The sequence below is a fragment of the Panthera onca genome, chromosome X (genome assembly GCF_046562875.1).
Source record: "Panthera onca isolate mPanOnc1 chromosome X, mPanOnc1 haplotype 2, whole genome shotgun sequence".
NCBI classification, from domain to species: domain Eukaryota; kingdom Metazoa; phylum Chordata; class Mammalia; order Carnivora; family Felidae; genus Panthera; species Panthera onca.
Genome location: NC_138357.1, coordinates 68,041,378 through 68,065,577, shown reverse-complemented (window position 1 = coordinate 68,065,577; position 24,200 = coordinate 68,041,378). Strand labels below are relative to the sequence as shown.

The window sequence follows — 24,200 nt, the reverse complement described above, 5'->3', positions numbered from 1 at the left end:
AACTGAGCCACCCAGGCGACCCAACACTGTATGTTAACTGTACTTGAATTAAAATTAAAACAAAAAAAAGAAACTAGGAATAGAAGGGAAGTTCCTCAGCGTGATAAAGAGATTTATGGAAAACTCACAGCTACCAGTATTCTGAATGACAAAAGGCTAAAAGCCTTTTACTTCAGATAAAAAACAAAGACAGGATGCCTGTTTTTACCATTTCTATTCAATGTTGTACTGAAATTTCTAGGCAGTGCAATTAGGCAAGAAAAAGAAAAAAAAAGCATCCAAATTGGAAAGAAGGAATACAATTGTCTTTATTTGCAGATGATGTGTCTCACTGTATAAATAATTCTAAAGAATCCACAAAAAGTCTCTTAGAGCTAATAAATAAATTCAGCAAAATTACAGCATACAAGATCAACATCTCATATCAATTTTGTTTCTATCCACTAGCAGTGAACAATCAGAAAAGGAAATTTAAAAAAATTCCATTTATAATAGCACCAAAATTTTTGAAATACTTAGAATATATTTAACCAAAGTGGCTCAAGACTTATACACTTAAAATTCCAAAACACTGCTGAAAGTAATTAAAAACTAAATAAATGAAAAGACATTCCATGTTCATGGGTTAGAAAACTTGATATTGTTAAGATGGTAATTCTCTACACAACAATATACAAACTCAGTGAAATCCTTATCAAAACTCGAATGACCATTTTGTAGAATTGGAAAAGATGATCCTAAAATTCATGAAGAATTGCAAAAGATTCTAGCCAAAACAGTCTTTAAAAAGAAAATAATAAAGTTGAAAAACTAACACTTCTTGATTTCAAAGTTTATGACAAAGGTACAATAATCAACACAGTGTGGTACTCGCAGAGGACAGATGAATGGTAAAATGGAACATAATTAAGAGTCCAGAAATAAATGCATGCATCTCTGGTCAGTTTAATTTACAATAATGTCAAGAGTATTCAATGGGGAAAAGAGTAGTCACTTCTAATGGTGCTGGGATCACTGCACAACCACATGTTAAAGAATGAAGTTGGACTCCTAACTCACACCATATACAAAAAATTAACTCAAAATAAATAAAAGACCTAACTGTAAGAGATAAAGGTAAAAAGTTATAGAAGAAAACACAGGGGTAAATATTTATGACCTTGAATTTAACAATGGATTCTTAAAAATGACATCAAAAGCACAGGCAACAAAATAAAATATGAATAAATTGAACTTTATCAAACTTAAAAATTTTGTGCATCAAATGATACTATCAAGAAAATGAGGGGAGGAGCCAGAAGGTGAAACAGCATGGAAGTTTTTTTTTTGTGTCTTGCATCCATGAAATACAGCCAGATCAACAGTAAACCATCCTGCACACCTAGAAAACTGATTAGAGGATTAACACAACAATCTGCACAACCTGAACCACAGAACTCATCAGGTATGTGGTGTGGAGAGGTGAACTGGGGGAGAGAGAAGCCTTGGAGGGCAGGGAGCTGTTTTTGCTTGTGGAGAGAGGACAGAGCTGGGTGGAGAGTATGGGGAAAGCACCCCCCCCCCCAAAAGCAGCTGGAGAGAAAGTGGAAAAGTGGAAATAGCCTAAGGGACTGAACTAAAAAGGGAGAAAGGAGAAAGGAGAGGGTTTAACTTCATTAATACTCTATAAACAGGCGGAGCACAGAGTCTGAAACTCCATAGCTCAATACTTGGCGATGTTCTGTTGGGAAGGGCGAATCCCCAGGAGCAGAGTGGGGTCTGGGATGTCCTCAGGCCACACAGAGAGAAGCGGTTCCACTGCTGGAAGGACATTTGTTAGAGGCTGTGTGGCCACCAGGTTCCAGCAGACCCCAGAGAGCAACCGCATTTGCCAGTGCTGGAACAATGTCATTAAGGGTGAAACCTAGTGCCAGATGTGTGTTGTGATTTTCCATAATCCCTGAAATGTTGCTGCTATACAATCGTATGATTTTTTTCTGGGGTAGGCTGGTACCCAGCCATAGTCTCTGGGCATTGGCAGCAGCACATCCCGCAAATGTTCCTAGGTGTGGCCAGCACCTGGCCATTGCTCGGTGAGATTCTCCCCCAGAGGATCTGAGTGGGTCAAAGCCGAAGTCCCTCAAAGTGAGGGGTTTGAAAACACAGCCGCATATGAGATAAAACTCAGGAGGGAGGTGCTGCCTGGCAACCTGAACAGCTTGGTCACAGTGTAAAAGCAAGGAATGAATGGAAGCCAGAGACAAGGGACGGGTGCAAGACTGCTTGTTGGGGAGAGCACAGAAGTCTGACACTAGAGACTGGGTAGCTGGGGGATGCTATTTTCACCTTCCCGTGCAAGTGCATACACACCTACAAGTGCCACAACTATCCACCCCAGTAAGCTATGCAGAGCCATCTAGTGGAGAATGGAGCAGTTGCACTAAGCCCTGCCCAACTGGGCCAACCTTGCTCTTCAGGAACACCACAAATATCTCTGCCTGCTTACTTTATGGATTATAAAGTGCTTCATTGTTTGACTTCTAGGGGAAACGATGTAATTTCAACCGTATTTCAGTCTGTTTGCTGGTCCATCCATTCAATTTTTTTTTTGTTTTTTTTTGTTTCTTTTCTTTCTCTTGAATACAGAAAGGAAAAATTATTTTTACTTTCAATTTATTATTCAAATATTTTTATTTCTTCTGCTATATTTTTTACTTTTTTGTATATCTCACATTCTATTTAACATCCATCATTTCATTCTATTTCATTGTATTCATTTTCTCAAATTTTCAAATGTTTCCTTTTTTTTTCTTGTTTTCCTCCCCCCCCCCCTTTTTCCACTCATCTATCAAGATCCTTTCAATAACGAGACCAAAACACACTTAGGATGTAGCACCACTTATTTGAGTTTTGTGCGTGTGTGTGTGTGTCTATGTGTGTGTCTGTGTGTTGTTTTTAGTTTATTTTAATTTTTTTACCTTATTAATTCCTTTTTTTCCTTCAAAATGACAAAACGAAAGAATTCACCACAAAAGAAAGAGCAGGAAGAAATGAGAACCAGGGACTGAATCAACACATATACAAGCAAAATGTCTGAACCAGAATTTAGAATCACGAGAGATCCTGGGAAGATGGCGGCGTAGGAGGACGCAGGGCTCACCGCGCATCCTGCTGATCACTTAGATTCCACCTACACCTGCCTAAATAACCCAGAAAACCGCCAGAAGACTAGCAGAACAGAGTCTCCAGAGCCAAGCGCAGACGAGAGGCCCACGGAAGAGGGTGGGAAGGGCGGCGAGGCAGTGTGCGCTGCAGAATTTAGAATCACGATAATAAGAATACTAACTGGGGTCGAAAATAGATTAGAATCCATCTCTCCGGAGATAAAAGAAGTAAAAGCTAGTCAGGATGAAATAAAAAGTGTTTTAACTGAGCTGCAATCTTGAATGGATGCCACAATGGCAAGGATGGGTGAGGCAGAGCAGCAAAACAGCGATATAGAGGAGAAATGTATGGAGAATAATGAAGGAGAAAAAATGAGGGAGACTAAGGCAAAAGTGAATGATGTAACAATTAGAGAACTCAGTGATTCATGAGAAAGTAATAACATCCAAATCATAGGGGTCCCAGAAGATAAAGAGAGAGAAATAGGGGTAGAAGAGTTATGTGAGCAAATCATAGCAGAAAACATTCCTAATCTATGGAAAGACACAGACATCCAAATCCAGGAGGCACAGAAGACTCCCAGTAGATTCAACAAAAACCAACCATCACCAAGGCATATCATAGTAAAATTCACAAAATACTCAGGCAAGGAAAGAATCATGAAAGCAGCAAGGGAAAAAAATCTTTAACCTATAAGGGAAGACAGATCAGGTTCACAGCAGACCTATCGACAGAAACTTGGCATACCAGAAAGGAATGGCAGGATATACTCAATGTGCTGAATCAGAAAAATTTGTCCACCAAGGCTGTCATTCAAAATAGAAGGAGAGATTAAAAGTTTCCCAGACAAACAAGAATTAAAGGATTTCATGACTACTACACCAGCCTTGCAAGAAATTTTAAGGGGGACTCTCGGGGAGGTGGGGGAAGGCAAGGGAAAAAAAAGATCAAAAGCAACAAAGACTAGAAAGGACCAGAGAACACCACCAGAAACTCCAACTCTACAAGAAACATAGCGGCAATAAATTCATATCATTCAGTACTCACTCTAAACGTCATGGACTCAATGCTCCAATCAAAAGACATAGGGTAACAGAATGGATAAGAAAACAAAATCCATGTATATGCTGCTCACAAGAGACCCACTTTAGACCTAAAGACACCTTCAGATTGAAAATAAGGGGATGGAGAACCATCTATCATGCTAATGGTCGCCAAAAGAAAACCGGAGTGACCATACTTATATCAGACAATCTAGACTTTAAAATAAAGACTGTAACAAGAGATGAAGAAGGGCATTATATCATAATTAAGGGGTCTATCCACCAAGAAGACCTAACAATTGTAAACATTTAGGCTCCAAAAGTGAAAGCACTGGAATATATAAATCAATCACAAAGAAACTAATTGATAATAATACCATAATAGTAGGGGACTTCAACGACCTACTTACAGCAATGTACATACAGATCATCTAAACAGAAAATCAACAAGGAAACAATGGCTTTGAATGACACACTGGGCCAGATGGACTTAACAGATATGTTCAGAATATTTCAGCCTAAAGCAGTGGAATATAAATTCTTCTCCAGCACACATGGAACATTCTCCAGAATAGATTACATACTGGGACACAAATAAGCCCTCAACAAGTACAAAAAGTTTGAGATCATACTGTGAATATTTTCAGACCTGAATGCTATGAAACTTGAAATCAACCACAAGAAAAAATTTGGAAAGGTCACAAATACTTGGAGACTAAAGAACATCCTACTAAGCAATGAATGGGCTAACCAAGAAGTTAAAGAGGAAATTAAAAAGTACATGGAAACCAATGAAAATGATAACACTCCAACCCAAAACCTCTGGGAGGCAGCAAACACGGTCATAAGAGGAAAGTATATAGCAATCCTGGCCTTGCTAAAGAAGGAAGAAAGGTCTCAGATACACAACTTAACCTTACACCTTAAAGAGCTGGAAAAAGAACAGGAAATGAAACCCAAAATCAGCGGAAGACAGGAAATAATAAAGATTAGAGCAGAAATCAATGCTATCCAAACCAAAACAATCAAACAAACAAACAAAAAAACCAATAGAACAGATCAAAGAAAACAGAAGCTGGATCTTTGAAAGAATTAACAAAATGGATAAACCACTAGCCAGTTTGATCAATAAGAAAAAGGAAACGACCCAAATAAATAAAATCAAGAATGAAAGAGGAGAGATCAAAACCAACACAGCAGAGAAAAAAAACACATTAATAAGAGAATATTATGAGCAATTATATGCCAATAAAATTGGCAATCTGAAGGAAATGGACAAATTCCAAGAAACATATACACTACAAAAACTGAAACAGGAAGAAATACAAAATTTGAACAGACCCATATCCAGTAAAGAAATCGAATTGTAATCAAAAATCTCCCAAAACACAAGAGTCCAGGGCCAGATGGCTTTCCCGGGGAATTCTACCAAACATTTAAGGAAGAGTTAACACCTATTCTCTTGAAGCTGTTCCAAAAAATAGAAATGGAAGGACAACTTCCAAACTCTTTCTATGAAGCCAGCATTACCTTGATTCCAAAACCAGACAAAGACCCCACTAAAAAGGAGAACTATAGACCAATTTCCCTGATGAACATGGATGCAAAAATCGTCAACAAGATATTAGCCAACAGGATCCAATACATTAAAAAAAATATTCACCAAAACTAAGTGGGACTTATACCTGGATGCAGGGCTGGTTCAGTATCTACAAAACAATCAATGTGATTACCACATCAATAAAAGAAAGGACAGGAACCACACGATCCTCTCAACAGATTCAGAGAAAGCATTTGACAAAATACAGCATCCTTTCTTGATGAATACCCTTAAGTAAGTAGGGATAGAAGGATCATATCTCGAGATCATAAAAGCCATATATGAAAGACCCGATGCTAATATCATCCTCAATGGGGAAAAACTGAGAGCTTTCCCCCTAAGGTCAGGAACAAGACAGGGATGTCCACTCTTGTTACTGTTATTCAACATAATATTGGAAGTCTTAGCCTCAGCAATCAGACAACACAAAGAAATAAAAGGCATCCAAATTGGCCAGGAGGAGGTCAAACTTTCACTCTTCGCAGATGACATGATAATCTATATGGAACACCCAAAAGATTTCACCAAAAACCTGCTAGAACTGATTGATGAATTCAGCAAAGTGACAGGATATAAAATCAGTGCACAGAAATCAGTTGCATTCCTATAAACCAACAATGAAGCAACAGAAAAAGAAATCAAGGAATGGATCCCATTAACAGTTGCACAAAAAACCATAAAATACCTAGGAATAAATCTAACCAAAGAGATGAAAAATCTATACACTGACAACTATAGAAAGCTTATGAAAGAAATTGAAGAAGACACCAAAAAATGGAAAAAGATTCCATGCTCCTGGATAGGAAGAACAAATATTGTTAAAATTTGATACTACCCAAAGCAATCTACATATTCAATGCAATCCCTATCAAAGTAACACCAGCATTATTCACAGAGCTAGAACAAACAATCCTAAAATTTGTATGGAACCTGAAAAGACCCCGAATAGCCAAAGCAATCTTGAAAAAAAATCAAAGCAGGAGGCATCACAGTTCCAGACTTCAAGCTATACTACAAAGCTGTAATCATCCAGACAGTATGGTACTGGCACAAGAACAGACACTCAGATCAATGCAACACAATACAGAACCCAGAAATGGACCCACAAACATATGGCCAAGTAATCTTTGACAAAGCAGGAAAGACTATTCAATGGAACAAAGACAGTCTCTTCAGTAAGTGGTGCTGCGAAAACTGGACAGCGACATGCAGAAGAATGAACATGGGCCACTTCCTTACACTATACACAAAAATAAACTCAAAATGGATGAAAGACCTAAATGTAAGATGGGAAACCATCAAACCCTCGAGGAGAAAGCAGGCAAAAACCTCTTTGACCTCGGTTGCCACAACTTCTTACTCAACACGTCTCCAGGGGCAAGGGAAACAAAAGCAAAAATGAACTATTGGGACCTCATTAACATAAAAATCTTCTGTACAGTGAAGGAAGCAATCAGCAAAACTGAAAGGCAACCAATGGAATGGGAGAAGATATTTGGAAATGACATATCAAATGAAGGGTTAGTATTCAAAATATATAAAGAACTTATCAAACTCAACACCCAAGAAACAAAGAATCCAGTGAAGAAATGGGCAAAAGACATGAATAGACACTTCTCCAAGGAAGATATCCAGATGGCGAACAGACACATGAAAAAATGCTCAACATCACTCATCATCAGGAAAATACATATCAAAACCGCAATGAGATACCACCTCACACCTGTCAATTGGCTAACATTTACAATTCAGGCAACAATAGATGTTGGCAAGGATGCAGAGAAAGAGTATCTCTTTTGCATTGCTGGTGGGAATACATACTGGTGCAGCCCCTCTGGAAAACAGCACGGAGGTTCCTCAAAAAGTTAAGAATAGAACTACTCTATGACCCCATAATTGTACTCCTAGGTATTTATCCAAGTGTGCTGTTTCAAAGGGGCACATGCACCCCAATGTTTATAGCAATGATACTGACAATAGCCAAAGTATGGAAAGAGCCCAAATGTCTATAAACGGATGAATGGATAAAGAAACGTGGTATACATATACAATGGAGTATTACTCGGCAATCAAAATGAATGAAATCTTGCCATTCACTAGTATGTGGGTTGAACTAGAGGGTATTACGCTAAGTGAAATTAGTCAGTCAGAGAAAGACAAATGTCATATGACTTCACTCATATGAGGACTTTAAGATACAAAACAGATGAACATAAGGGAAGGGAAGCAAAAATAATATAAAAACAGGGTAGCGGACAAACCCTACGAGACTCTTAAATATGGAGAACAGAGGGTTACTGGAGGGGTTGTGGGAGGGGTTATGGGCTAAATGGGTAAGGGGCATTAAGGAATCTACTCCTGAAATCATTGTTGCACTATATGCTAACTAACTTGGATATAAATTAAAAATATAAATTAAATAAAAATTAAAAAAAAAAGAAAATGAGAAGAGAACTCATGGAATGGGAGAAAATATGTGCAGATCATTAATCTGAAAAGGACAGAGTATTTTGAATTTACAAAGAAATCTTACAATTCAGTAACAAAAGAAAACCTAATTTAAAAATGGGCAAAGAACTTAAATAGCCATTTATTTTAAAAAGATACACAGATGGCCAACAAGCATAGGAAAATATTCTCATCATCACTGATTATCAGAGAAATGCAAATCAATATCATGAGATACCACTTTGTACCCACTATTATGGTTATATATAAAAAGAGAGAATGAGGTAAGGATGAGGAGAAATCAGAATCCTCCTTTATTACTTGTAAGAATGTAAAATTGTGGAAAATAATTTGGAGGCTTCCTCAAAAATTAAACATAGATTTAACACACATCCCAGCAATTTCCACCCCTCTCTCTGGTATTTACTCAACAGAATGGAAAACAAGTATTCAAATAAATATTGTACACAAATGTTTATAGCAGCACTATTTAGAATGGACAAAAGGTAGAAGTAACCCAAATGTCCATCAACAGATGGATAAACTATGGCATATATACACAATTGCATTATTATTCAACCAGTAAAAGTAATGAGGTACTGTTACATACTACAACGTGGTTGAGCCTCAAAAACATTATGGTAACTGAAAGAAACGAGACACAAAAGGGCACATATTGTATGATTCCATATATGTGAAACATTCAGAATAGGTAAATCCATAAAGACAGAACACAGATTAGTGGTTGGTAGGGACTAGGGGGAGGAGAGAAGGGGGAATGACTGTTTAATGCCTATGAAGTATCCTTTTGTGGTGATGAAAATGTTTTGGAACTAGATATTAGTGATGGTTGTGCAACATTGTAAATGTACTAAATGTACACTTTAAGATGGTTAATTTTATGTTATATAAATTTTACCTACAAAATGGATCCTGTTACTTTTCTCACTGTCTAAAAGTCTAAGCTTATTTTCCTGAGCCAAGCAGAATCCCTTATATCCTCATTCATAATAGTAATAACAGATTACTATTTAATGAGCCCTTATAATGTGCTATCAACTGGAATACATGCTTTAATGTGCATATTATTTTTTCAAGTTTTTATTTAAAGTCCAGTTAGTTAACATACAATGTAATATGTATATAAAATATAGTTATTCACCACTTACATACAATACCCAGTGCCCAACACTAGTGCCCTCCTTAGCACTCATCACCCATTTAACCCATTCCCCTACCCACCACTCCTCAGTTTATTCTCTACAGTTAAAAGTCTGTTTCTTGGTTTGCCTCTCTCTCTTTTCCCCCATGTTCATTTGTTTTGTTTCTTAAATTCCATATATGAATGAAATCATATAGTATGTGTCTTTTTCTGACATATTTCACTTAGCATAATACTCTCTAGCTCCACCCATGTCTTTGCACATGGCAAGATTTCATTCTTTTTGATGGTTGAATTATATTCCATTGAACATATATATACCACTTCTTCTTTATCCATTCATTAGTCGATAGATATTTGGACTCTTTCCATAGTTTGGCTATTGTTGATAATGCTGCTATAAACATCAGGGTGCATTTTTGTATCCTTTGGGGAAATACCTAGTAGTGCAATTACTAGATCGTAGTTCTATTTTTAACTTTTTGAGGAACTTCCATACTATTTTCCACAGTGGCTGCACCAGTTGGCATTCCCACCAACAGGGTAAGAGGGTTCCTCTTTCTCAGCATCCTCGCCAAAACCTGTGGTTTCCTGTGTTGCTTAATTTTAGCTATACTGACAGGTGTGAGGTGATATCTTATTGTAGTTTTGCTTTGTATCTCCCTAATGATGAGTAACATTGAGCGTCTTCATGTGCCTGCTAACATTTTTCACAGAGCGAGAACAAACAATCCTGAAATTTGTATGGAACCACAAAAGACCCCAATAGCCAAAGCAATCTTGAAAAAGAAAAGCAAAACAAAAGGCATCACAATTCCAGACTTCAAGTTATATTACAAAGCTGTAGTGATCAAGACAATATGGTACTGGCATAAAAATAGACACATAGATGAATGGAACAGAATAGAAAACCCATGGACCCACAACTATATGGCCAACTCATCTTTGACAAAGCAGGAAAGAATATCCAATGGAAAAAAGACGGTCTCCTCAACAAAGGGTGTTGGGAAAACTGGACAGCAATATGCAGAAGAATAAAACTGGACCATTTTCTTATGGCATACACAAAATGAATTCAAAATGGATCAAATCCTACATGTGAGACAGGAAACCATCAAAATCCTAGAGGAGGATACAGGCGGCAACCTCTTTGACATTGGCCATAGCAACTTCTTACTAGATATATCTCCTGAGGCAAAGGAAACAAAAGCACAAATAAACTATTGAAGTCCCAATAGTTTATTCTTCATCAAGATAAAAAGCTTCTACACAGCAAAGGAAAGAATCAACAAAACTAAAATGCAACCTTTGGAATGGGATATTTGCAAATGACATATCTGATAAAGGGTTAGTATCCAAAATATATAAGGACCTTATAAAACTCAACACCCAAAAAACAAATAATCCAGTTAAAAATGGGCAGAAGATATAAATGAACATTTTTTCAATGAAGACATACAGGATACATCATATTATTTAATTTTTTTTTACATTTTATTTATTTGTGATAGAGAGACAGAGCACAAGTGGGGGGGGGGGCGGCGGGCAGAGAGAGACGGAGACACAGAATCTGAAGCAGGCTCTAGGCTCCAAGCTGTCAGCACAGAGTCCAACACAGGGCTCAAACTCACAGACCGTGAGATCATGACCTGAGCTGAAGTCAGACGCTTAACTGACTGAGCCACCTAGGTACCCCAAAGCTTGTTGTCTGGATACATCATATTATTTAAATCTCACAACAACAATGCTATAAATGGCATATAGTAGGTGCTAAGCAAGTATCTGTGGTATGAATAAACAACCCTATAAGCAAGGTGCCATGTGAGGCAACTGTGGTTGAGAAAGATTAGGTAACCTGCCTCAGGTCTCCTAGTTAGTAAGTGGCAGAATTCAAGCTTGTTAGACAAAATTATAAGACAAAATACCACTTTTGGCTTCAGTTCTAACCTGAAATTACAATAAAGACATCAGGTTCTATTTCTAGAAAGAAGTTAGGTCCTTAATATTACTTTTTGAGTCATATTGAAATTCAAATCTAGTAATTAGGTTGGTTTTCTTTGGTTTCAGGCATCCTTGGCATCCAATTCTCCATTATTTACTAAACATTTGACTTTGGGAAGATTTGATTTACCCTCTCTGAAACAAAGTTTTCAGGAGATTGTAAAATGAAGATGATAGAATGAAGGTGGAGCCAGAATTGGAAGTCAAGGCTACCTTACTCTCCTGGTTTTTAAATAATGGTAACTGATACAAAATGTTAAGAAAACACTGTGCAGGCCAAATAAAATACATCTGCAGGGTGCATTTGGCCTATTAGTCACATGTTTTGACCTCTGTATTAGTTGAGAGAAGGCAGAGAGTTAAGACATCATGGTGGTTGAAGCATGGACTGTAGAACCATACTGCCTGGGTTGCCATCCAAGTGTGGTCATTTCCTAGCTCTATGACCTTAGACAACTTTCTTAATATGTCTGTGCCTCAGTTTTCTTGTCTTTAAAATGGGCATAATGAGTATGTACCTTATAAGGTTTTTATGAGGATTAATTTGTGTGTATGTGTGTCTTTTAAAACAGTGCATATAACAAGTGCTCTGCAAATATGCTAAATTAAACAAACTAAATAAGCTCTAAGGTACCTTTGATTATTTTCACTAATTGTAACTTGGTCTTTGCCTCAGTTTGGTCATTTGTGCCTCAGTTTGCACATCTGTAAAATGGGGACAATAGGGGTACCTCCTTTGTATGGTTATTGTCAGGATTAACTGATTTAATATAGACAGTTAATATATCTACAGTACTTAGAATATTGCCTAGAACAGATTAAGCACTATGTAAATGTTAGCCATTATCATTATTAATTTTTAAAATGATTGCTTGGCAAAGCTCATGTAAGTCAGTACTGCAAAATTCCAAAATATATTTAACAATATTTATTTACAACAACTAGGCATTGATCTTAGGAGCAAAGTCCATAGTATAATAATGGAGCTACACTTTTTTTAAGTTTATATATTTATTTTGAGAGAGACAGAACATGATCCTGTGAGCAAGGGAGGGGCAGAGAGAGAGAGAGAGAGAGAGAGAGAGAGAGAATCCCAAGCAGGCTCCACACTGTCAGCGCAGAGCCCAACATAGGACTCAATCACATGAACTGTGAGATCATGACCTGAGCCAAAATCAAGCGTTGGAGGCTCAAGTGACTGAGCTACCCAGGTGCCTCTGGAGTTGAACTTTTAACCCTTCAATCAATCATTCAAGAAAGCAAAATGGTAAATAGTCTGAGAATAGAAAAACTTCCCAATCATTGCACAGCCCACTTAATACTACTTCATAAAGCTGAGGTTTATTGTTGAGAGAAAGGTTGAGATAAAATGAAAAACAGCCTAAACTTGAATTTATAAAGGCAACTAGTTGAATTTATTCTTAACATCTCTCTACATTTTCCATAATAAATCTAAGAAGAAGAAGTGAAAAATTCAAACTCTCATGCACAGTTAATTAGAAGAAAGTTCTATATTGGGAAAAAGAGTTATCTCTTGGCTCCCTACTTAATCCCCATCTACCTGGAGTACACTATTGCTTTGTCAGGTATGTAAGGAAGGAAGTTGTAAGTAGGGTCAGGTCCTGGGGTTGAACAAATCAGCACCCCATCTTTAAGAATCTGGTATAAATAAAGGAATCTTGAAAGGACTTGGCAGTGAGTGGATGATCAATGGGACAAATAAGAGTCCTAGTGTGAAGGGATTAGAAGTATACTGGATCCTCACACTGAATGATTAGGGATTGCAGGACATAAGTTTAAAGGTTCTAGAAGTGGGATTTCTCATACTGAAGTGACAATAACTATTAGTGAATCTCCTTTGAGAAGAGAAGGAAATTCTTCAATGTGAGAGGACAGAGGCAAGGGGAGATCTCACTGTAAGAAAAACAGAAGCTCTGTTGTGAGGAGACAGAATATAATATGAAAACTCCATTGTGAATTGATAACACTATAAAATCATTAGGGATAAGGATAGGTGACTTGGGTAATACAATTTGGGAACATACAAGTTAGTATGTTGGGGTTTGTGTCTGGAAATATGTAATTCTGAGCTTGAAAGCATAAAATATGCTGTGGGGACCATTTGATAGCTAAAAAGGGAATGAAATGCTCCCTAATGTGACAGGATAGGGTACAAGAGGACTCTCTAGATTTATAAAAGGGGTGGTCTAATGAGATGGGACAAGAAATGAGGCTCTCATTGGACTGAGAAGGAAATATTACAAATCCCAGTGGAAAAGGATGGTGTTTTCCTAGGTTGAGAAGACAGGGGACAAGGAACTCTAGACGGAAGATAAAATAATAATAATAATAATAATAATAATAATAATAATAAAACCCTAGAGAAAGAGGATGACAAAATGTAGGGCTAACAATGAAAGAGGACTGCAGCAGGTGGGGAGTAGGTTTCAAAAAATATAACAAGGCAGGATTATCATTAGAAAAGTAGCAGCCCTGGGGCGCCTGGGTGGCTCAGTCAGTTAAGCAGCCGACTTCGGCTCAGGTCATGATCTCTCGGTCTGTGAGTTCGAGCCCCGCGTCGGGCTCTGTGCTGACAGCTCAGAGCCTGGAGCCTGTTTCAGATTCTGTGTCTCCCTCCCTCTATGCCCCTCCCCCTCTCTCTGCCCCTCCCCTGTTCACGCTCTGTCTCTCTCTGTCTCAAAAATAAATAAAAACGTTAAAAAAAAAAAAAAGAAAAAAAAAAAAAAAGAAAAGAAAAGTAGCAGCCCTTGGCGGGTGCCTGAGTGGCTCGGTTGGTTAAGGCTTGGACTCCGGATTTCAGCTCAGGTCATGATCCCACAGTTTGTGAGTTGGAGCCCCACGTGGGGCTCTGCATTGACAGTGCAGAGCCTGCTTGGGATTCTCTCTCTCCCTCTCTCTCAACCCCTCCCCCACTCCCTATCTCTATCAGAATAAATAAATAAACTTTAAAACAAAAGAAAAGTAGTGGCCCTTTGAAGGGGTATGAGAGATATTGTGGAAAACCTTGTGGGAGGGTAAAAAGGACACTACTGTGAGAAGAGAGTGGACAAGGCATGACCATATTGTGATAAAAGCAGGTTGCCTGGTATGAAGGGTCAGAAAATAATATGGGAACCCTAATGGAAAGTAGTGAATGCTCCTCAAAGGAGGAAAGCAGAAGAATAAGGGGAACCCCAGTGTGATAAAATCAGGGGCTCTAAATGAGGGGACAGGGAAAGATATATTGTAGGACTCCCATTCTATTGGAGAAGATGATAAAACAGTAAAGCCCACAGGGAAAGAGAATAAAGGGCCCATTTTCACTGTGTGAAAACGGGACACCGCAGTGGAATAAAACAAGGCATACTGTGGGGCCCTAAGTGGGAGAAGATGTGAGGTACTTCAGCCAGTGTGAGAGGATCACAGAAAAAGGATGAATTCCAGTGTTGGAAAAAAGAGAGCTTATAAGAGAGTACAGGAAATATTTTGGGATTCCTAGTAGAAAGGAATGTGAAAATGTGGGGCTCCTAGTTGTATGTATTGGTAGGATTCATAGTGTAAGCAGTTTACCGAGATGGGGTGTGTTGTTTCCTCAATTCTGTAGGGTAGGAGCCCCCCGGAATGAGAACACCAGGCACAAGCAGTTGTCCTGTATGAGAAAAGGGGGCTCTAGTGGAAAGAGCCAGTACATTCTTGTGAGTAAGGCTAGGGAATAACGTAAGAAACCCTAGGTAGGAAGCGATGGCGACATGGTAGGACCCTCATGGGAAGGTGCAAGAAATATTGTGGGAAGCTAGAGGTTGGAGACGAGGAGGTCTCCAGAGAGCTAAAAACAAACAACACGCTCCCCTAAACAAACAAACAAACAAACAAAATCCCGCAATGTGAGGGATAAGAACACAGGGGAAGGGGACACCAGTGTGAAGGGTACGACAGACAAGCTGAAGTATAATTTCCCCACCTTAGGTGCCCAGCTCCACTTACCCAGGCAGAGTTCAAAGACATAGGCATAGTAGGACCAAAGCACAACGAGGACGATAACAAGCACAGGCACCCAGGAAAGTACTCGGCGGCAGCACCGCAGCCCCCAGGACAGAGCCATCTTCCAGCCGCGCCTCATCTTTGGATCGAAGATCGACCAAGCAGGCCTGCTGGCGCTGGGTTGGAATTGCTGGGCTGGCAGCTAGGAGGAGGGAAGGCGCGCTGTGCGGCGCTCCACTGCCTAGCCTGGCGGGAACTGTCTCTCCGAGCTGGTCGATACCACCTGTAAGGCTGCAGGGCAGAGTGCTCCCTGCCTGGCACAATAGGCATGAGTCATGGCAAGGAGGAACTGACAACCCTGGAGCGGAAGGTGATCCGCCTGGCAGTCGAGCAGTCGAGGCTAGGCAAATTCTGAGGAAATGCAGTCCCTCCCCTTTCCTCTTTTTCCACCCCCTAGCTATATACAGCTCTAGATGCAGACCTAGACCTCTGCAAAACAATAAAGCGGAAGAAATTTGGGTCCGCCCATGTGCTCTTACTGCACTGCGTCCTCCCTTCATCTCCTTTCTGATCTTTATGTTTTTCTGTCTCTGTTTCCCCCGTCAACACATACACGCAGTGCGAGATACCAGCCACAGCATCTTAAGACTTAAAGGTTATCCAACCCCATCCTCCCACTGCTGCTTCAACAATGTGCTTAAAGCGTAGTGCCGCAATCACTGCTTAGGTAAGTCCGTTCACAGGACGCTCCCTCCTTCCTTCTCTTCTTCCCTTACCCCTTCGTCCATTTTCGGAATAAATAAACATATTGGTACAGAAAAACAAAGAAGGAGACGTTAATTCTGTGAGGGGTCAGGGAAAGATACAAAGGTAGTAATATTTAAACTGAGCTTTAATAAATGTTTGCTAGGCAGAGGAGAGGGGACGGATCTTTCAGACAGAGGAAACAGAGTCGGCAAAGGCATAGAGTAATAAAAATCCAAAAGTGTTCAAGGAACAACTAATATGGTGTGAAGAGGAGAAGCAGAGACTGAGACTGGGAATATAGGCCGAGGGAACAGTGTGAAGGTCTTTATATGCCCCATCAGGGTGTGTGGACGTAATCCTGTAAAACAGATTACTATGAACAGTCATTAAAGGTTTTGAGACAATGGAATGACATTATCAGAGATTTTTGTAAAAGAACTGGCAGGATTTGGGAGAGGAGAGTGGCCTGGAAGCGGACCAATTAGGAGGTAATTTAATTCAACAAATGTTTTTGGAATGATTGCTTTGTGTTAGGTCAACTTTGGTATAAAAAGAACACTGAAACAGGAAGCCTGTCCCCATGAAGCTCATGTTCTCATCAGGGGAATAGGTGTTCAATGACACAAGTACAATAATGGAAGTATAATAAGATACTGGCATTTATGGTTTTGAAACTCACTGTTTAATGATTCCTAAATGTCTATGACATGGAGAAACTTGTGATTTTACTAAGACTCACGTTTTACTCAAATTCTGTATTGGAAACAAGGATTTCAACAGAGTTGTGCTTTGTTCTTTATTCATAGTTATGTATGCAGTAATTCCTAAAGCGGTAACAGCTTTTGTTCTTTTTAGATTAAGTTAACTTCATGGTTGATATTACTAAATTAATGATGCAATGAAACACAGACTTATTTCACTTGCAACATTTATTTTAGTAGCCTAATTAATTATTTGAGTCCTAAGTTTCAGACACAGATACTTAATTTTTTTCCAGCATTACTGAGATATCATTGGCAGATAAAAATTGTATATATTTAAGGTATATAATGTGATCATTTGATAGGTATATACATTATGAAATGATTATGGCAATCAAGCTAATTAACACTTCTATTATCTCACATAGTTACCATTTTTTGACAAATATTTTTATTGAGATATATTTTACATACATTGTGTAAATTTAAGGTGTACATTTTTAAAGTTTTTGTTTAAAATCCAGTTAGTTAACATACAACGTAATATTAGTTTTAAGTATAGAATATAGTGATTCAACACTTCCATGTAACACCTGGTGCTCATCACAAGTGCACTCCTTAGTCCCCATCACTTATTTAATCAATTTCCTTGTCCAATGGGTAAGCATCAGTTTGTTCTTTATAGTTAAAAGTCTGTTTCTTGGTTTGCCTCACTCTCTCTTTTTTCCTTTGCTTGTTTGTTTCTTAAATTCCACACGTGAGTGAAATTATAGGGTATTTGTCATTTTCTGATGGACTTATTTTCCTTTGCATAACACCCTCTAGTTCCATTCATATCATTGCAAATGGCAAGATTTCGTTCTTTTTATGTCTGAGTAATATTCCATAGTATATATATGCCACTTCTTTACTCATCTATCAATGGATACTTGGGATCTTTCCATAATTTGGCTATTGTTGATAATTCTTTTATAAACATGAGGGTGCATGTGTCCCTTCAAATCTGTATTTTTATACCCTTTGAGTAAATACCTAGTAGTACAGTTGCTGTATCTTAGAGTATTTCTATTTTTAACTTTTTGAGGAACCTCCATACTGTTTTCCAGAATGGCTGTACCACTTGGCATTCACACCAGGAAGGCAAGAGAGTTCCCCTTTCTCCATAGACTCACCAACACCTGTTTCTTGTGTTGTTGATTTTAGCGATTCTGACAGGTGTGAAGTGATATCCCATGTAGTTTTTATTTGCATTTCCCTGATGATCAGTGATGTTGAGCATCTTTCATGTGTCTGTTGGTCATCTGTATGTCTTTTTTTTTTGGAAAAATGTCTATTCATGTATTCTGCCCAATTTTTAATTGGATTTTTCATTTTTTTGGGCATTATGTAAGTTCTTTATATATGTTGGATACTTATCCTTTATCAGATATGTCATTACAAATATATTCCCCCATTCTATAGGTTGCCTTTTAGTTTTGAGTCCTTGTGGTTGAAGTTTTCTTTGCTATACAGAAGGTTTTTATTTTGATGAAGTCCCAATAGTTTATTTTTGCTTTTGTTTCCCTTGCCTTAGGAGATATATCTAGAAAGAAGTTGATACAGCCAATGTCAAAGAAGTTACTGCCTGTGTTCTCCTCTAGGATTTTTATGGTTTCCTGTTTCACATTTAGGTCTTTAATCCATTTTGAATTTATTTTTGTGTATGGTATAAGAAAGTAGTCCAATTTCATTCTTTCGCATGTTGCTGTCCAGTTTTCCAACACCCTTTGAAGAGACTGTCTTTTTACCATTGGATATTCTTTCCTGCTTTGTTGAAGATTAGCTGACCATAATATTGTAGGTTCATTTCTGGGTTTGTTATTCTGTTCTATTGATCTATGCATCTATTTTTGTGCCAGTAGAATACCATTTTGATTAGCATTATAATATAACTTGAAATTTGGAATTGTAATACCTCCAGTTTTGTTTTTCTTTTTCAAAATTGCTTTCACTATTGGATTCCTTTGGACTATCCACTATTTGGATTGTTTGTTCTATCTCTGTGAAAAATGCTGGTGGTATTTTGATAGGATTGCATTAAGTGTGTAGATTGTTTTGAGTAGTATACACATTTTAACAATTTTTGTTCTTCTAATCCATGAGCATGGGATGTTTTTCCATTTCTTTGTGTCATCTTCAACTTCCTTCATCACTGTTTTCTAGTTTTCAGGGTGTAGGTCCTTCACCTCTTTTGTTAGATGTATTCCTAGGTATATTATTGTTTTTGTGTAATTGTAAATGGGATCGATTCTGTAATTTCTCTTTCTGCTGCTTCATTATTGGTATTAGAAATGCAACAGATTTCTGTATGTTGACTTTGTATCCTGCTACTTTACTGAATTCATGTATGAGTTCTAACAGTTGTTGATGTAATCTTTCAGGTTTTCTATATAGAGTATCACGTCGTCTGCATAGAGTGACAGTTTGACTTCTTCCTTGCTTATTTGGATGCCTTTTGTTTCTTTTTGTTTTCTGATTGCTGTGCTTAGGATTTCCAGTACTCTGTCATATAACAGTGGTAGGAGTGGACATCCCTGTCTTCTTCCTGACTGTGAAGGAAAAGCTCTCAGTTGTTCCCCATTGAGTATGATGTGAGCTGTGGGTTTTTCATAAATGGCCTTTAGTATGTTGAGGTGTGTTCCCTCTTAATCTACTTTGTTGAGGGTTTTCCTCATGAATGGATATTGTACTTTGTCAAATCCTTTAATACATCTATGGAAATAATCATGTTTCTTCTCCTTTCTTTTATTAATGTGGTGTATCATGTTGATTTGAAAATATTGAACCACTCTTTTATCCTAGGAATAAATCCCACTGGATAGTAGTGAATGATTTTTTAAATGTGTTGTTGGGTTGGCTTTGATAGTATTTTATTGAGAGTTTTTGCATCCATGTTCATCAGGGATATTGGCCTGTAGTTATCTTTTTAGTAGTGTCTCCATCTGGTTTTGGAGTGAGGGTAATGCTGGCCTCATACAATGAATTTGGAATTTTTCCTTACTTTTCTATTTTTTTGGAATAGTTTGAGAAGAATAGGTATTAACTCTTCTTTGAACATTTGGTAGAATTTGCCTGTGAAACAATCTGGTCTTGGCCTTTTGTTTGTAGGGAGTTTGTGACTACTGATTCAATTTCTTTGCTGGTTATCAATCCGTTCAAGTTTTCTATTTCTTCCTGTTTTAGTTTTGGTAGTTTATATGTTTCTAGGAATTTGTCCATTTTTTCCATGTTGTCCAAATTGTTGGCATATAGTTTTTCATAATATTCTCTCTTATAATTGTTTGTATTTCTGTGATGTTGATTGTTCTTTCTCCTCTCTCATTTGTGATTTTGTTTATTTGGATCCTTTCTCTTTGCATTTTTAAATGTCTGGCTGGAGGTTTATCAATTTTATTAATTTTTCAAAGATTCAGCTCCTGGATTCATTGATCTGTTATGTTGTTGTGTTTTTATATCATTTATTTCTGCTCTAATCTTTATTACTTACTTCCTTCTGCTGGCTTTAAGCGTTGTTTTGGTTGTTTATTTGAGATTTTTCTTGCTTCCTGAATTAGGCCTATATTGCTATATACTTCCCTCTAGGGACTGCTTTTGCTCCATCCCAAAGATTTGGGCCATTGTGTTTTCATTTTCATATTTTTACAGGTATTTTTTTGTTTCTTCTTTATTTCCTGGTTGTCCCATTCATTGTTTAGTAGCATGTTGGTTAACCTCCATGTATTTGTAGTATTGCCAAACTTTTTCTTTTGGTTGACTTCCAGTTTCATAGTGCTGTAGTCAGATAAGGTGCATGATAAGACTTCATTATTTTTGTATTTGTTGAAACCTGATTTGTGAGGTAATATGTGATCTATTTTGGAGAATGTTCCATGTGCACTTGGAAAGAATGTGCATTCTCCTGTTTTAGTCTAGAATGTCCTGAATATATATTTTAAGACCATTTGATCCAGGGTGTCATTCAAAACCATTTTTTCTTGTTTATTTTCTGTTTAGATTATCTGTCCATTGATATAAGTGGGGTGTTAAATTCCTTTATTATTACTTTATAATCCTTTATTATTACTATATAGTCAATGAGTTCCTTTATGTTTGTTATTGTTTTATAAATTTGTGGGCTCCCATGTTGGTTGTATAAATATTTACAATTGTTATATCTTAATTTTAGAATCTCCCCTTTATGAGTGTATAGTGCCTCTCGTTTTCTCTTTTTACAGTCTGTTTTAAAATTTAGTTTGTCTTATATAAGTATTGCTTCCAGCTTTCTTTTGGCATCCATTTGTGTGATAAATGTTTCCCCATCTCCTTCTTGTCAACCTACAGGTGTCTCTAGGTCTACAATGAGTCTTTTGTAGGCAGCATGTAGGTGAGTCTTGTTTTTTATCCACTCTGATACCCTATGTCTTTTAATTGGAGTGTTTAGTCCATTTACATTCTAAGTAATTACTGATAGATATGTTTTATTGACACTTTATTATTTGTTTTGTCATTGTTTCTGGATATTTTCTCTGATCTTTTCTTGCCTTTGTCACTTTTGGTCTTTCCACTCAAAAGAGTCCCCTTTAATATTTCTTGCAGGGAAGGCAGCATTCATGGAGAGGGCTCTTTTATCCCCATGGTGATGGTCTCACTGATGCCTTATATTGTTGTCTGAAGCCCAGGGAATATCCTTATGATTGTTGCTTTAAATTCCCCTTCAGGCATGTTACTTATATCTGTTACACTTATATCTCTCCCATGGCCTTATCTTATTCTTTCATTTGTTTTTAAAATTTTTTAATGTTTATTTGTTTTTGAGAGAGAGAGAGAATGAATGAGTGGAGGAGGGTCAGAGAGAGAAGGAGACACAGAATCCAAAGCAGGCTCCAGGCTGTGAGCTGTCAGCACAGAGCCCGATGCAAGGCCCATACTCATGAACTGTGAGATAATGACCTGAGCCAAAGCTGGATGCTGAACCACCTGAGCCACCCAGGTGCCCCTTGTTTTTTCATTTGGAATAAATCCCTCTGTCTTGGCATTTTGTCTAAGTATCTGCCAGTGTTAGATAAACACTGAGAGCACTACTCTGCTCCCAGAGAGAATGGAGGCAAACACCTGGGGGTAGACAGCATAGAAATAGTTATGTCTCCTGCTCCTGAAAGTAATGGCCCTATGAAGAAGAGGTCATATAGTGTCCAGGGCCTATGCTTTAGGGAGGGTCTCTGGTGTGTGCTCCTTTCACTCTGCTATTGTGTTTTCTCTGCTATATCCTTCAGGCCAATGGTCTGGAGAGGGTCTCCTTGCTTTCTGTGTGCAGTGTTTGGTCCCTGACCTGAAAGTGGCAAGTTTTAACTAGATGTGCTCTGGTCTGCTCATGAAATGAGACCCAATACCACTTCCACAAGAACTGAGGCTCTGCAGAACTATCTGGTTGAGAGATGTGGTGTGGGTAGGGTTTTGTACTACCTTCTGGGGGAGGGTCCTGTTGCACTGGGACTAAGACAAGCTGGCTGAGAAGGGCAGTCCAGCTAGAACGCAGCAGGGTGGGGCTTGGTGTAAGCAAGTTAGGCAGTAAGTGTTGATGCTGGGTTGCTTCCTGCATGTGGATATGTGTTTATGCTGAGTGGAGAGAGAGAGAAATGTCACCAGCCATTCTTTTCTTCCCAGAGAGCCATCTCCATGAATGCTGCCTCCCTGTGAAGCACTCTAAGAGGAGCAAATAATCTCCCCCCAGTGTGTACCAGGTGTTTTTCAAATTGCTATTTCTATGCCATCTACCCCCAGGTGTTTTCCTCCATTCTCTCCGGGAGCAGACTAGTGCTCTCAGGGCTCTGTCACAGCCAAGCCTCCTGACCTTTAAAACTCCAGGCTATAAGCCCTGCTGGTTGTAAGAACGCATGAAATTTAGCCTCTCTTAATTTCCAGGCCAATGACCTTGGGGAAATGTTCTCCTTGTTCATTCTCCTGTGTGCTCCTCTCTCTCTTGCCCTTCTCTGTGACCATGGCTCACTTCCCTCCACAGCACCCAGATCTATTCATCCCGTAAAGCATGTCTCTGCACTTGCTGAATGACCTTCATTGATATGGCCTCTTTTCTCCCTTTAGTTGTGATGTTTGTTCTGTCAGTCTTTAGGATAATTTCTGGGATGTTTAGGATGAGTTGATAGTTATCTAGTTTTTGTGGTACAAGGTGAGCCTAGGGTCCTCCTACTCCATTGACATCTTCCTGTACTCTGAAGGTGTATAACATTGATTTGATACATTCCAATTGCAATATGATTGCCATTGCTAACACCTCTATCCTATCACATAACTATAATTTCTTCTAGTGGGAGTGATTAATATCTATTATCTTAGCAAGTTTAATATTTATAATACAGTTTTGTCATCTATAATCACTGTCTTCTGTGTTTGGTTTCCAGGACCTATTTATCTACTAGCTGCAATTTACTCTCTGCTTTTATAATTTTAGTTTTTTTAATGTTTATTTTTGAGAGAGAGACAGAGAGACCGAGTGCTAGTGGGGGAGGAGCAGAGAGAGAGGGAGACACAGAAACCAAAACAGGCTCCAGCTCTGAGCTGTCAGCACAGAACCCACGAACCATGAGATCATAACCTGACCCGAAGTCAGACGCTTAACTGACTGAGCCACCCAGGCACCCCGATTTTAGTTTTTTGAATTCCACATATAAGAGATATAGTATTTTTCTTTTTGTCTGATTAATCTCATATAACATAATGTCCTCAAGGTCCATCCATGTTTTTACAGGACTTCTTTTTCTCATAGGATAATCCAGTCTTTATCTCTTCATTTATTGACAGGTACTTAGGTTGTTTTCATATCTTAGGTATTATGAATAATGCTGCAATAAACGTAAGAGTGCATATGTCTCTTTGGTAAACTATTTTCATTTCCTTTGGTTATATACCCAAAAGTGGGATTGCTGGAGTGCATGATAGTTCTATTTTTTAATTTTTTGAAGGACCTCCATACTGTTGTTAGTGGCTGAACCAGTTTAAAATCCTACCAACAGTACATAAATGTTCTTTTCTTGACATCCTGTCCATAACGTATCTCTTGTCTTCTTGATTGCCAGTCTTACAGGTGTGAGGTGATATCTCATTGTATTTACCATTTTGTGTGTTTGTGTTTATGGTGATAACACTTAAGATCTACACTTTTAGCAAATTTGAAGTATATAATACAGTATTGTTAACTATAGTCATGTTGTACAGTAGATCCCCGTAAGTTATTTATCTTATAACATTGTTTGTACCCTTTCACCAGCATCTCCTTATTCCTTCCTCACAACCCCAGCCCATGGCAACCACCTTTCTACTCTCTACTTCTATGAATT

General features: G+C 38.2%; 1 protein-coding gene across 1 annotated transcript in view; it reads right to left on the bottom strand.

The window, feature by feature from the left end:
• The window catches only part of ZDHHC15 (zDHHC palmitoyltransferase 15), a 191,191-nt gene extending 175,673 nt beyond the window's left edge, over positions 1-15,518 (bottom strand). The window contains exon 1 of the mRNA XM_081793314.1: positions 15,383-15,518. Coding sequence (XP_081649440.1) covers positions 15,383-15,518 — 136 coding nt within the window. The remainder of the gene's footprint in view (positions 1-15,382) is intronic.
• Positions 15,519-24,200: the final 8,682 nt, after the last annotated feature.